Genomic DNA, 13,612 nt, shown 5'->3' with positions numbered 1-13,612 from the left:
TGAATTATTTTAAAACTCGTATCTTTCCGTTTTCTGAAACGTGTGATAAAGTTGGTTTTAATAATGGTGTCCTCCTGTCTTAACTTCTGCACCTTATTTTTCAAATAACAGTACATAAAGCTAGTTAAACTTGCTGAGTTTTAGTTCTAGTATACTTAGCGTTGATTTGTGAAATACACTTTTTAAACTGTGAGGGAGAAATGTTTTCGCTTAAGCTGGTGTGTGCTTCAACAGCTGAGGTGACAGGCAATTAATTTTGCAGCTTTCGGAACAGATGTGAACTTTTAATTTCTAGAGTATAAGCGTTTTTGCAATGACAAGGCAGTGAAGTAGTTTCATAATAGTGATTAATATTTTAGGCTGGTTTGTGCTGTTTTCTTCCATCAGTCTTTAGGCTCATTTTCTCTCCAGTCACTTATGTGCCTGTCTGAACAACAGCGAGTATCGGTGTGAATAACGGTGGAATCTTACTCTTAGTTGCCCGTGAAAAAGGATGGTGGAAGTTTCTCAGTTACAGGTTCTTGGCTGTTTTACTTACACTTCTTCCTTTCCCTTCTGAAGCTGGTTGGCGGTGCGATGGAAGAAGCTGGATCTCAGGAGATGGGCACAAATAACCAGGATCAGCTGGCGAACAGCAAGTGCAATGAATTGTCCGATGCGGCGCTGCAGCACGCGCAGTCCAACTGCTGTGGCCTGGAAAACACGTGTGCGTTGGCAGAAGCCGAGTATATCGGGAAGAACAGAAAGCACCCGGGGTCCACATGCTGCTCTAGGGAGTCTCGTGAGGAGACTCCTGGGAGAGAAGAAGCCCGTACTGATCCACCTGATGGCCAACAGGATCCAGAGAGTGAAAAACACAAAGAGAAGACTTTGGGTATGTTCTCTTCGGCATTTTGATTTTTAAATGTCTTTAGTGTTTTCATACAACAGCCGTGCGTTTTCTGTCTTTGCATCAAGTTTTCTGTGTAGCTAAACTTGTCATCTTTAACAGGATGTTCTGAAAAACTGTGTACTTCTGCTTAGGAGAAGACAGTTCTTAATGCATATGTGAGAATCCTTCTGCTGGTAATGCTGTTTTTACAGGAACTTTAATAATAATAATAATGTGGTAATCACTAATCAGCTCTTTTTAACTTTCCAGTGGTTGGATTAACTTTTAAGTTTTGGATTGCGATGTTCAATGCTACCAAAGCACTGCTCATATTTAAATTCCCAAGGCTTATTAAAAACACTCGTGTGAATATCTTTTATTAGCAAAACTTAACCTTTTAAATTTCACTGTTCAGATTTTTCTTTTTATCTGTGCTGCTATTAAACTGTAAAACAAAAATATTGTTGTGGTTTTAAGCTCCAAGTAACTTTTGCTCTCAAAGTTACGTGATGGCACATAGGCAAGACAAATTTACGCTTACTGTGATGACTTCCCATTTATCATCCATTAGGATTACGAAGCTATCAAACCAGAGAACAACTTAACTCTCACTGAATTCCCATGGTTCTTTATGTTAATTCTATAGAGAGACTGCTTTTCTAGTACGATTTCTCTCAATATGGTTGTCTTTCATCCAATTCCTAGGAAAAGAAGTGCTATTATTAATGCAAGCCTTGAACACGCTTTCTACTCCAGAGGAAAAGCTGGCAGCATTGTGCAAGAAGTATGCTGATCTGGTAAGTAATGTGTAAAGACAGCAGGACTTCGTCGTGTGTTCACGTTAACTGTGGAATGCAAAAACTTCTAATACAGGACAGTTAACGATTCTGAGTGTTTCACAGTGTTGGTAGGGGGAAAAAAGAAAAATAACACCCAGGCTTGTTATGAGTATTGCTTCAGCCAAACTTGCATGTAGTCATTTCACTTCCACGCGACTGCCTAAATCCAAAGCAAAAATAGGTTATGATAACTTTCTGATAACACGGTGCTGGAGCATAACATTAGGATTAACAGAAAAGCTGAGTTTCTTTTGGGAGTAATGATTTCCATAGTTTCTGTCTGTTGATAATGCTTTTGTGCTAGCATTTTATAATTTATACCCTTTAGGATAAAGGGGAAGAACATACTGTGGAAACAAGATTTGGGAGGGGGGGAAACGTTGGTTTATACCTAATTCTTCGGTGATTTTGGGAGGGTGTAAGGGACTTTGGAAGGATCTAAGTGTAATTTTGCTTTGTGCTTTGTGATCGTGGAAAGGCATGGGTAGAAGAACATGCATTTCTTCAGTAACAAACCAAAAAGGGAAGGTGGTAGCAGTAATTGATCATAAAGTGCATTCCCACCCCAACTAGGAGAAATGATGATAATTTATGCTCTTAAATTAATTGATGGCAAAATGGAGGGGGGAAGGCTCATAAACTGACTTTTCAGAATGTGCCTGGAGACCAAATACTTCACTTGTTCATCTCGGGACAGGGACAGACGAGAATGGACAGACTGGAAATCCTGTGCGCGTATGTTCTCCCACCGTACTTGTAGGTGCATACTTGTAGGAGTGAATGCAGAGCTGAAGAGATAACCGGATAGCCTGAGAACAGACTTGCCTTCTGTAGCTGTCGAGTGAATTGTGTGTGGAAATGTTTCTGAAAAGGACGTAACGGCTGCACAACGTAGCATAACTTCCGAAATAAATTTATTTTTCCTTTGAGAGTAATAATGTCTCCAGAGCTTTGAGGATGAGCTAGGAGGTAGTCTTTTTACTCACAAAGGTGATACTAATTACTGAAGAATAGGCTTAGGTTGGTTCTGTTTATGAAATCCAGAGTCCTCCTTGGAGGTCTGTTACATTTTTTGCTTTGTTTTCCTTGCTCTTTCTCACACGCGCATGCTTGTTCACCTGAGTGAATTTCATTCAAAACCAGCAGCTTTTCTAAGAGGTCACTTCCATTTAAACGAGGAGCAATAATGCTTCCCTAGCCCAGCTCCAGAGCGGGGAGCCCACCTAAGAATGAGCTTTGATATTGAGGGAAAAATGCGGTAAAACAGTTAGTTCTTAGGAGCAGTTGCTTGTGCATGTGATGCCTTTTCTGTGTGAGCGAACAGCTCCTGTGTCAAATCACAGTGGTGATAACGGCCGGCATGAGGAGCTAGGTTGGCATGAATTCCTTGCTTCTGCAGAAAGAAAACAGTCTGCACCGTCTTCCCTTTGAGTCTTCTAATTGAAGGAAAGTGGTCAAAACAATTAGGGAACAGCTAGACCAAATGAACTGTGGTTTCATTCAGGAAGCTTGGCAATCAGGAGAGGTGTGTTCACGTTTTGTTTCCTCCCCTCCTGCAAAAGGATCCACGGTCTCGAGGTAGATAGAGTAAGCGTTCCCAGTCCCTAGATAGTCACCATCGTTTCCCCATGATGGTCATAACTGCTGGGAAGTTGGGTGGGAGCTTGTACAGGTGTCACAGTAGCTCTGTCGTAGCTGAAGAAGCCTTAGAGTTACTCTATTCCCCGTAGGTTTGGATCTGGTTGTGTTCCTCTTAAGGTACATTCTTTCCTTTGTGATAGTGGTGGTGAACCACTGGCATAGGTGTCAGCTTTAATGCCAGCAGAGGTTTGAACTGTTCATGACAGTGCACCTACAATGCTTTTTTTCTTTTTTTAAAGATTCATCATCTTTAAAGCTCACTGTCAGGTTTTTCAGTGGTGTCTCATGAAAAGGACTGTACAATAAAGGTAGGAATGCCTCTCTCCTGGCAACAGATCTTCCACGAAGTTTTTTCCCACCCACCCCCCCCCAATTTGGAATCTGTCAGGAGATCAGTTTGTGATGCAGGAAGGTTTGCATCCTTGACAATACGTCTCACGCTGGCATGCTTTTACAGGCCCGAAGTTTCGTAGGTATGCAAACAGCACAGCCACTTGAAGTGTTTTTTTCTGGCCACCCAAGTAAAGGGGTTTTCATGTTTGGAAATAAAAACATTGCCTTAGCATTCATTTTCTGTAAAGTAGATTAAATGTACATTTAATTTACTGTTGTCATAAAGGTCATTAACTTTATTCCTTCTCCTGTGCTTCAGCATTATTTTGAGCTATTTCAGAAAACCAGCACTGTGTTCTTTTCTGTCACAGTGCTGTTCTTCATTGCCAGCCCTCTTTTCCTGTGGTGTACGGAGGCTGAGGCACTGTACTACGGGGCAGGGTTGCACTTAACGTTGTTACGTTCTTTACAATAGAACAGACTAAATCATATGGTTTCATGTGTAATGAACTTGCTCTTAACTAGGTCTTAATGCAAGAAACTTCTATGCACTGGATGGTCATAGAATAGATTTTGAAGTCAGCACCGTATACCAAGTGTAACGCTGTCATCTACCATCTCAACGGCCTAAAGGAGATAGAACAAATAATTTTGCTGCAGATGGTTGAGACTACAAATCTCCTAAGTCATCGAAGTCTGGGCTGTGTAGCTCTAATAGTATTTGACTTGATTTGTCAGAGCTGCTGGTTGTAGCTGTTCCTTTCTGTAATACCCTAGTGTTTTAAAAACTCGTGCTCCTTTTGGTAGGAGCTCCTGCTGACAAGAAATAACTCTGGACACAGTTCAGTGAGTTTTTCGTAGTAAAAACAAGACCTGTTGGATAAACAGCTGTGTGTACCTTACAGATTAGAGAGTGGAAAAAGTTGTGACTTGCTGAAAAGCCAGTCTTGGTTGGCCTTTTAATTGTATCTGCCACATCCTCCTTTCTCAGGGCGAGTCCTCCCCCCGCAGCTGCATGCAGGCTGACGCAGGCCCCTGGTCCCCGTGCTTCAACCGCAAATTTTTGTCAAGTTGGAATTTGTATATTTTGTGTCCTTAGACATTTAGAATTGTCTGGAGGATGACGGGAATTTCTCTTTTAAGATCAGCTTGGGGGTCTTAATGAAATTATTTCTCTTCCTTGCTTTCATCTGAATTGTTTAAAAGCTTGTTCAGTCTGCTCACCTAGATGCATGGAGATAGTTCCACCTATGTTTGTTTAATAAATGTACTCTCTAATATTAGTTGGAGGAGAGCCGGAATGTTCAAAAGCAGATGAAGATCCTGCAGAAGAAGCAAGCACAAGTTGTGAAGGAGAAAGTCCACTTGCAGAGTGAGCATAGCAAGGCCATTTTGGCACGTAGCAAACTGGAATCTCTCTGTCGGGAGCTTCAGCGTCATAACAAGACTTTGAAGGTTGGTTTATTCACATAAATTATAGCGCCAGCAGTGGCGGAATCTCACTGATTACTGCTTAAAATCAAGCCTGCTGCTTTTTACTCACCCCTTTGTCCGTTACATGTACCTGCAGAAGATGAGTGGCATGTGGCACGAGTGTACCTGATTTTAAGGTAAAGAATGTGGGGAGAGTTCAACTCACTAATTTTTTTTTCCTGCCCCAAATTGGTTAACAGATCACATTGCTTGTAGTGTGTGATCGTGCCGTATTTTTTTCTGGGAGCAGTGCTGATGGCTGCTGGAAATAACGGCAGCATGAAATGGTAGGGTATCAAAGGCTTGGAACTGTCAGAATATAATGGATGGGAGTGAAATGGAAGAGAGCCAAGAGGCAGTTCTCTGCCATCGCTGTAGGAAACTTCATTAGAGTGTCAGTGCTGGTTTTTAACATCTGGGTAATTCTCACACTGGCAAAGGTCTTCATGTAGCACCTTACAGCGGCTGCCTCCGAGTAGTGGTGGTGGTAAGGACAAGATTCTCTAAAAGCTTTGGAAGTTCTAGATTCTTTGTTCTATGCACTTCATATGGGTACTCAGCATAGCTTCTCATCGTGGTTTATATTAAAGCTAGCACTCTAGAACCTGAAACTGTGCAGAAGTGAATTATTACCATTGTTTTCTGACTCAAAAATTGCAAAAAAGGTGCATGGCTTGGCTTGAACGTGTTTGCATTTTCGCACAAAGGAAGAAAACATGCAGCAGGCACGTGAAGAAGAGGAGAGACGGAAAGAAGCAACTGCACACTTCCAGATCACGCTGAATGAAATCCAGGCTCAGCTGGAACAGCATGGTATACATAACGCCAAGCTCCGTCAGGAAAACATTGAACTGGGGGAAAAACTGAAGAAACTCATTGAGCAGTACGCGTTGCGAGAAGAGGTGCTTACGCTATGCTTCTACTGGGATTCTCTTGGTTCTTTGGCCCTAAGGGTCAGATATTATTTAAAGGGGAGAAAAAGCCCTAATACTTCACAGCTGTTGTACATACCTTAAATTACTATTGGTACCTCACTGCTGTGGAAGGTTAAATAGCTGTTTGACCCATGGTCTGCCTTTCCTGTGTGGTTTTGCGTATCTAAATTCAAGATGCATTGGAAAAAAAAAAACCCTTTCACAGTGAAAGCGGTTGAATAGAAATAAGTTGTCCAGGGTTTAGGAGAATTCACAACTCAGCTGGGCGAGGTGTGAGCAACTTCATCCAACTTAGAAGTTAACACTGGTTTGAGTGGCCTAAACGGCTTCCAAAGGTTGTTTTCAACGTAAATATGTATTAATATGTGAAGTTACTCCGAATTATGATTTCGCCTTGTAACGGAAAGGGGTATAAGATTTATTCTCAGTTTTATTTGTTTTGGTTTATTAAGGTTGGGGGGGGTTTGGCAAGCTCCTTTGTGTATTGTGCCTCTTCTTGTTGGCATAGGACCAAATGAGCGATCATGCTTTAAGAACACATTTGGACTGGTATCATGGAAATGACTGTATTTTAGGGCTAACGGAGCTAGCGTTAATTGGCAGCGGTACGTGAGCTAGCCACTCCAAGCTATAGCAATGGGAAACAGCCAGTTCCCCTTGTGAAAGGGAGAACTGAGCTTCGAGGAGTTCTGCAGCTACGATTAGTTCTTAGTTGGCATAGGAGGTTTGGAATATAATTTCTTAGCTGGTTTGGGGATTTTTTTGGTTTTAAATCTGGATCAGTTAGAAAACTCCGTAGACTGAAGTTCCCCAGCTTTTGCGCTCATGGGTTAGTCATATCTGCCATGAGACAATTTGGGGAAGAGAAAAAGTAGGAAGCTGCCTTGTGTTACTTTACGGATGGGAGCAAGACTGTGAAATTTCAGCGATTTGTGGAATTTCGTCAGCCAAATCAACTATTTCTTGTTTTGAGCTTTTTTGAATTGTGAAGGCTAGAGCTTTTAGACGTAAGAACGTACTATTAGGGTTAGAGGGAGATACTCCAACTGCAGAAGAAAGATTTAGTGTAGACTCCTTGTTACAGGGTTTTTGAAATGCTGGGTGTGAAGTGGCTGACAGTGCCATACCAATTTCATAAAATAGGCACCCAGCTGCCTTGAAGGACAAAGCATGTAGGCACAACGTATAGAATCATAGAGTTGTTTGGGTTGGAAGGGACCTTAAAGACCATCTATTTCCAACCCCCCCTTGCCATGGGCAGGGACACCTTCCACTAGACCAGGTTGCTCAAAGCCTCATCCAGCCTGGCCTTGAACACTTCCAGGGATGGGGCATCCACAGCTTCTCTGGGCAACCTGTTCCAGAGCCTCACCACCCTCTCTGGGAAGAACTTCTTCCTGATCTCTAATCTAAACCTCCCCACTTACAATTTAAACCCGTTACCCCTTGTCCTGTCACTACAGGCCCTTGTAAAAAGTCCCCCCCATCTTTCCTGTAGGCCCCTTCAGGTACTGGCAGGCTGCAATGAGGCGACATGCCTTACAATAGGGCTGCATGGCGACAGCAGGAGGAAAAAAGCCTGTAGGAGTCTTTCTGCCGCTTTTTCTTGTGCGTGAAACCATACCCATCTCCCCAGGCACCTACACTTACCTTAGTTGACCAGCTTCCTGTTTCTATTTGACTAACGTGATTTTCTTTCTTCCTTTAGCATATTGATAAAGTGTTCAAACATAAAGAACTGCAGCAGCAACTTGTGGATGCCAAACTTCAGCAAACTACCCAACTCATTAAAGAAACGGAGGAAAAACATCAGCGAGAAAGGGAGTTTGTAAGTGGATTCTGTGAATGTTAAGAGAAATAATGAAACCCACCAAACCAAACTTTCTGTGATTTAAGGCAAATACAGTAAACTGAGGGGACTGTCCTTTGAAAGTTAGGATAAATTTCAACTTCCAGACTGAGAATTAAGTTTTGTGTGTTTGTGTATGATGCCTACGATATTAATGTCCGTGTTCACAGACAAGTGCTGTTACTGTTTGCATTTTCTCCAAAAAAGTGATGGATATCATCTAGATTTTTCTTAGACTGGGAAATGGTGAAACACCAAAGGTATTTTCTTGTTGTCTTGTCTTGTAACTTCTGGTTTTATGCTATAAGAAAGAAGTAGAATAACTTCTCTGTCCCCAGAACTGTGCTTGAAGTTTCTGTTAATAATTGGCAATTTGCTTGCAGTCTTCCTCGAAGTTCACTTCCAGTGAAAAAGTAATACTTGGGTGAAGTTGTTATTTTTTTAAATGTCCCTCATGGCTCTAACTTCTAGGCAAAAACTTTGCTTTTCCTCTCTGATCTTAAAATGATCATCCAGTGTTGGCTTGTTCTGTATTACTAAGACATCATTTTGGACTCATAAGCTGATGAACATCTCTCCAAGGATGAATCTACGAAATGGTGTCAAGCTGAAGCAAAAATCAGACTAGTAACGGTGACAGGCAGTGACTGGAGAAAGGGAGGTGGAAAATAAATTGGAGGTTATGAAAGTTGTGTTACATACGGTTCACTAATGAACTCGTATAAATATCACAGTTCAAACTTGCTACCGAAATAGAAACACTGACTCAAGCTACCAATTAGAAAAACATCTCAATAAAAATAATTTCTGCATGCTGGCACATGTTTTAATAAATCATAGATATGAAAGTATAGCATAGTAACAAAACACCCAGGTGAGAAAAGATTGTTAGGTGATGTTACCCTTTGTTCATTGTAGGTCGGGTTCTTCAGGCCATTCCTAGGAGTGCTTTCTTCACTATGTGGCTTTTTGCCCTTTTTTTTTTTTTCAGCTCTTAAAAGAAGCTACTGAGTCCAGACACAAATGTGAACAGATGAAGCAACAGGAAGCTCAGCTGAAGCAGCAGGTATGTTTTTTTTAATGCCGTGCTCTTCCGTAACGGTTGTTACCAACAGAAATAACTAGAGGATTTGTGATTGTAGTGGGTATAACGCAGCATATGAAAAAACCCTACATGTTACGATTCATCGGAGGCAATAATCCACTTATGAAAAGTACTGGGGCTTTTTTAATTGACTTAAATTTAATTTCCAGTAGGTAACTCTTCAGTTGTGCAGAACAAATTGTCAAGACTTGACGTTTTGTTACGTGCTGTTTGGTCACGCTCAGTTGGGGGAGTTGGCCAGGGGGTCTCGCTCACTCTTCCTCTCTGGCTGTCGCTGCTCTGGGACGGGCTGAGCATTGGTCAGCGGATGGTGGGGTGGTTGTACAGCTTGGTTTGTTCCACTTGCTGTTTTCTTCCTCATTCTGAAGCACCATCAGTAGTAGTATTAGTAGTATTTTCATTAGGTAGCAGCAGCAGCATTTCCTTTATTTTCAATTATTAAACTGTTCTGATCTCAACCCATGGGTTTTCTTACCACCTTCTTCCGATTCTACCCCCCGTCGCGCTGGGGGAGGGGAGCGAGCGCCTGGGTGGCGCGTAGCGGCTGACTGGAGTTAAACCGTGAGCGTGTCCGTGCAAGCTCTGTTTCAAGGCCTTTGTTTCACCCTTGCTGTACCTCATTCTCTTCCGGGCTCTCCAGCAGTTGCCTTTAAAGCATGGGTGTATGCGTGTGGTTGAACATAATTGCATATACACCCCCTGCTTTCCTCCAGGTGTCCAATGCCTTGGACTCATTCATACCCTCATTCTCCCAAATAGTAGGTTTTTGAGGCCTTTGGTCTTTTATGATTTTTTTTTTTTCAAGTTGGTTACCTTTTATTCAAAATCCCTCTGCCTTTTTGTTACGATTTTTAATGGTAACAACACGTGTCGTTTGCGGTTTCCTGGGGCCAACAGACTTTTTGGTAGCAAAAGATGGGCTGGAGAGTTTGGTCATAATACCGGCAGTCATGCCAGTCTGCTGTTGACAGGGTAGGATAATTCCTGTTAGGAAAGTTCCTCTGTTATGAGGGGGAAATACTGTAATTCTGTGCTTTGAGCTGTGTTGTCCTGCAACCCCTCACGTAAGGATTGAGACAACTGATTACTCTTCGGATGGAGCAGAAAGTCCCTGGTAAATGCTCATGTGCTCTCAGAACATCAAATCACAACGCCGATGGTATAAGCTGTTTCAGTAAGAAGCATGAGCTGATTTTTTTTTTTTTGTGAAAAACTGTTTTAGCGAACATACCTTGCAGTTCCTTCTTGATGATAGACCTCGCGCTGCAGGGCAAGAAAATTCTGCCTTTGAATGTTCACGCTCGTGCTAAAACGCAGCATTTCTTGTTATGAAATGAATGACCCGGCAGTGTTAACCTTCCGTGACTACTTCTCGCTGGGCAGATTCCGCAGCTTGGGAATGTGCGTTTCAATTTTTGACATTGGTTGTGTTGGTTTTCGTCCCAGCCTGGGCCTTTAGTTTTGGTTGGGGAAGGTGGGTCTTTTCGCAGGTTGCTGTCGCTGACGGCAGGCTGAATCTCCTGCATGTTGAAGTCCGTGGCGATGAGCTGTGTCGAACCAACATTTTACTGAACATAATACCCATTTTCCTTTATATTGCTGTTCTATAAACATGGTACTCTCCTCTCATGTATAATCTGAACAACGAGTTTTCAGACAAGTTCTGCCTGTTCCTCGGATGGAAATCGTAGGGTAGCATAAAAGAGATTAAAAGTTCACCTTCTTCTATTTTGAGTTTAATATTCCCTCGTACTTTCATATTTTTGTATTTGTGTACAGCTGTTCAGATGAATTTTTCTGCTTCTTTCCTGACAGCTTTCTCTCTACATGGATAAGTTTGAAGAATTCCAGACCACCATGGCAAAAAGTAATGAGCTCTTTACAACCTTCAGGCAAGAAATGGAGAAGGTACTTAGAGGATCGCTTAGTTCAGTGAAAACTAGAATAAAAATGCATTAGCGGGCTGCATTTTAGATTTTGTAACGGTGTTTGCCTTCAGAAGACAGGTGGAGGATTTTGGCATTTGATTTTGATCGTAAGACAGGGCATAAGAACTTGTCATAGAACGGAAAGAAATGCGGGATTTTTTTTTTTCCCCTGATTTCAGACACACTTGCATAATTACCCAAGTCCTCTGTTTCAGCGTGTTACCGAAGGCAGATGATACTTCTCCGTCTTTTTGGCCGCGCTTACGTTTTAAAACCTACTTTACTGGAGCTTTTTATTAGTTCTGCTTTAAGGTTGGCAGTCTGCTGTTTTTAAGGGTTGATCTCGTTTTCTTTGAATGCGGAATCTGCAGTGGTGGGGTGGGGTTTGTGCAGGAAGGCTCTTCTGTAGAAACTTACTCCAGCTGGACTTGGAGAGCGACACTGCGGAGCAGAATTACTCACGCAAACCTACTTGGTTGCAGCACAAGCTGCCAACTTAGTTCTTTTATTTACCTTTTGCAGATGACGAAGAAGATTAAGAAGCTGGAAAAGGAAACCATCGTGTGGCGTACAAAATGGGAGAACAACAACAAGGCTCTTCTGCAAATGGCTGAAGAGGTAATTGTCTTTTAAGTGACGGTATGGCTAAGCTAGAGCCTGCTGCGTGCAGCTTTTCGGTTTGAGAGAACTGGAAATAATACAGAGCAGCAGCTTCTTCTTGGATTGTCTGCCTGGTGTTTTTTGTTGTGTAAATGGCACCGGTCTCCTCAGACCTGGACAAGAAAAAGCTGCTCTACAAATTTAAACTCGTGGCACACGCACAAAACCAGCCTCCCCTTTCCTTGCTTACTGCTCAGTCGGTGGGATGATGTGTGTGAAGCGGTACAAGCTGAACGAATTGGCTGCGTTTTAACGTGCTGAGCAAAGCTCAGTCGGCGCTGCAACAGAAACGTGTTTTAATAAATACCCCAGACAGCCATGAAGGGGACAACCCGTGTGTAGGGGATCCGTTACCTTCCCGCATTGCTGCTGCTGCTGAGGGCCTGAGGTGCCAGGACCTACAGTCCAGCAAGAGAGGAGCCGCAGCAGCTGTCACGCTGGCCGCCGGCGTATGCGCGGTTCTGCCTGCGCTGTTTGATGTCGACCCCAAGGCTGTGGGGTATGATCTTGCTGAACTGTGCCAGGTCCTGCAGGTTCTGCCATGCAGCAGTGCTTACCTTCCTCTGCTCTTCCGCGGAGCTGGTTAGGAGAGCCCTGAGTATGGTGCCTTCTGACCTGGATTCTGCTGCTGGATGGTAGATTTCCCATGTGCTCCCTGCAGTTGCCATGATCTGGGTCGCAGTTGACTGCGGTATGGGGCTTCGTATCGGGAGCCTCACTCACGCTTCACATTCCGTAGTTACATAGTTCTCATCGCTTGTTTCTGAAGGTGTCTGTGGCCACTCCAGCTTAGACAAACCGTCTCGGGTGTCGTGGTCAAGTCTGCTAAGGAGATGTGCTCCAGTGCAGCTGGAACTTGACCTGCCCAATTACTTAATAGTCAGGATTAAATAGTGGTGATTCTCTTAACAAATTAATGGTGGCAGGGGGAAAAAAAAAAAAATCCGTGGGATCACAGAGCTTTTATTTTCTTTTGTCCTTCAGAAAACAGTAAGAGATAAAGAATACAAGGGCTTCCAAATAAAACTGGAGCGTTTGGAGAAGCTGTGCAGGGCCCTTCAGACAGAAAGGAACGAGCTGAATGAGAAGGTAGAAGTCCTTAAGGAACAGGTTTCTCTGAGGGAAGCAGATGTGGATCTAGCTGTGCAGGTGTTGCAGTCCTGCACGCTCAATTCCCACGAGGAGCTGGGAACTCCCACTGACACAGAACCAGGAATCCAACCCGACGTGGAATCATGTGTGGCAAGTAGTTCTGAAAAGACTGTCTCGACAAGTCCTGTTCCTGGCACTGAATCTGTAGACTAAAACGAAGTGTAAACACTGTATTGAGAGATATATTTTGTGTATAACTTTCTCTGTTGGTGGTAACTATTTGGTTTTGTGGTGAAAATTTTCTTACTTTTTCTACCATATCTGTATTTTCTTAGAACTACTGGACTTATGTGGTACAGGAAGCTGCATAGCAGCTTTAAATAGCTTAAAACTATAAATTTTCCACAACTGTGTTGCACATCTGCCTCATTTTTTAAAAGAAAATATTTTTCCATAAAAGGATGCATGTGCGTTTCCTCCCCATAACACAACTCGCTGTCGTGGAAGACCATGTGCAGATAGAACATCGTTCCGGGGAAAATAGTAGCGGCACGTCACTTCTTTTGGTTTCAAAGAACAGTGTTCTGATTTTGTTCATTGGTTTGCCACTCGGTATACGACAAGTAACCAATTTTCCCAGTAAATTTACCCTACCTAAGGGTGTCTAATGGCCAGTAAACAATGTCAGCTTTCCCCTCTAGGATGTGCTCATACCGGTGGATGAAAAAGTGAAGATCCAGAATATCGTAGAAGGTATGTTGAAAGGGTTTCATGTACTTCGTGGTGTGGAAAAAAAAAAAACAACCCAGCTTTGAAATACATTCCCTTGCGGCTGGTGAAACAGGGTGTACAGCCTTTCGCGGACTTCTCAGGGTTGTGTTGTAAA

General features: G+C 42.8%; 1 protein-coding gene across 1 annotated transcript; it reads left to right on the top strand.

Moving 5' to 3' along the window:
- Positions 1 to 576: 576 nt before the first annotated feature.
- TXLNG (taxilin gamma) lies at positions 577 to 13,140 on the top strand. The gene is made up of 9 exons (XM_010155840.1): positions 577 to 874; positions 1,577 to 1,668; positions 4,969 to 5,139; positions 5,865 to 6,059; positions 7,801 to 7,920; positions 8,933 to 9,007; positions 10,862 to 10,954; positions 11,497 to 11,592; positions 12,619 to 13,140. Exons 1-9 carry the CDS (start codon positions 577 to 579, stop codon positions 12,937 to 12,939), a joined length of 1,461 nt encoding a protein of 486 aa, XP_010154142.1. The 3' UTR covers positions 12,940 to 13,140.
- The last annotated feature ends 472 nt before the right edge of the window (positions 13,141 to 13,612 follow it).

Source organism: Eurypyga helias, unplaced genomic scaffold (genome assembly GCF_000690775.1).
Source record: "Eurypyga helias isolate BGI_N326 unplaced genomic scaffold, ASM69077v1 scaffold23387, whole genome shotgun sequence".
Classification (NCBI taxonomy): domain Eukaryota; kingdom Metazoa; phylum Chordata; class Aves; order Eurypygiformes; family Eurypygidae; genus Eurypyga; species Eurypyga helias.
The sequence above is the reverse complement of the archived record's forward strand: the minus strand, read 5'-3'. Positions and strand labels throughout refer to the sequence as shown.

Coding starts and splice junctions, on each gene's coding strand:
- TXLNG (XM_010155840.1), top strand. CDS start 577: ATGGAAGAAGCTGGATCTCAGGAGATGGGCACAAATAACCAGGATCAG. Junction 1,669..4,968: donor GCAAGAAGTATGCTGATCTG/GTAAGTAATGTG, acceptor CTCTAATATTAG/TTGGAGGAGAGCCGGAATGT. Junction 5,140..5,864: donor GTCATAACAAGACTTTGAAG/GTTGGTTTATTC, acceptor TTTCGCACAAAG/GAAGAAAACATGCAGCAGGC.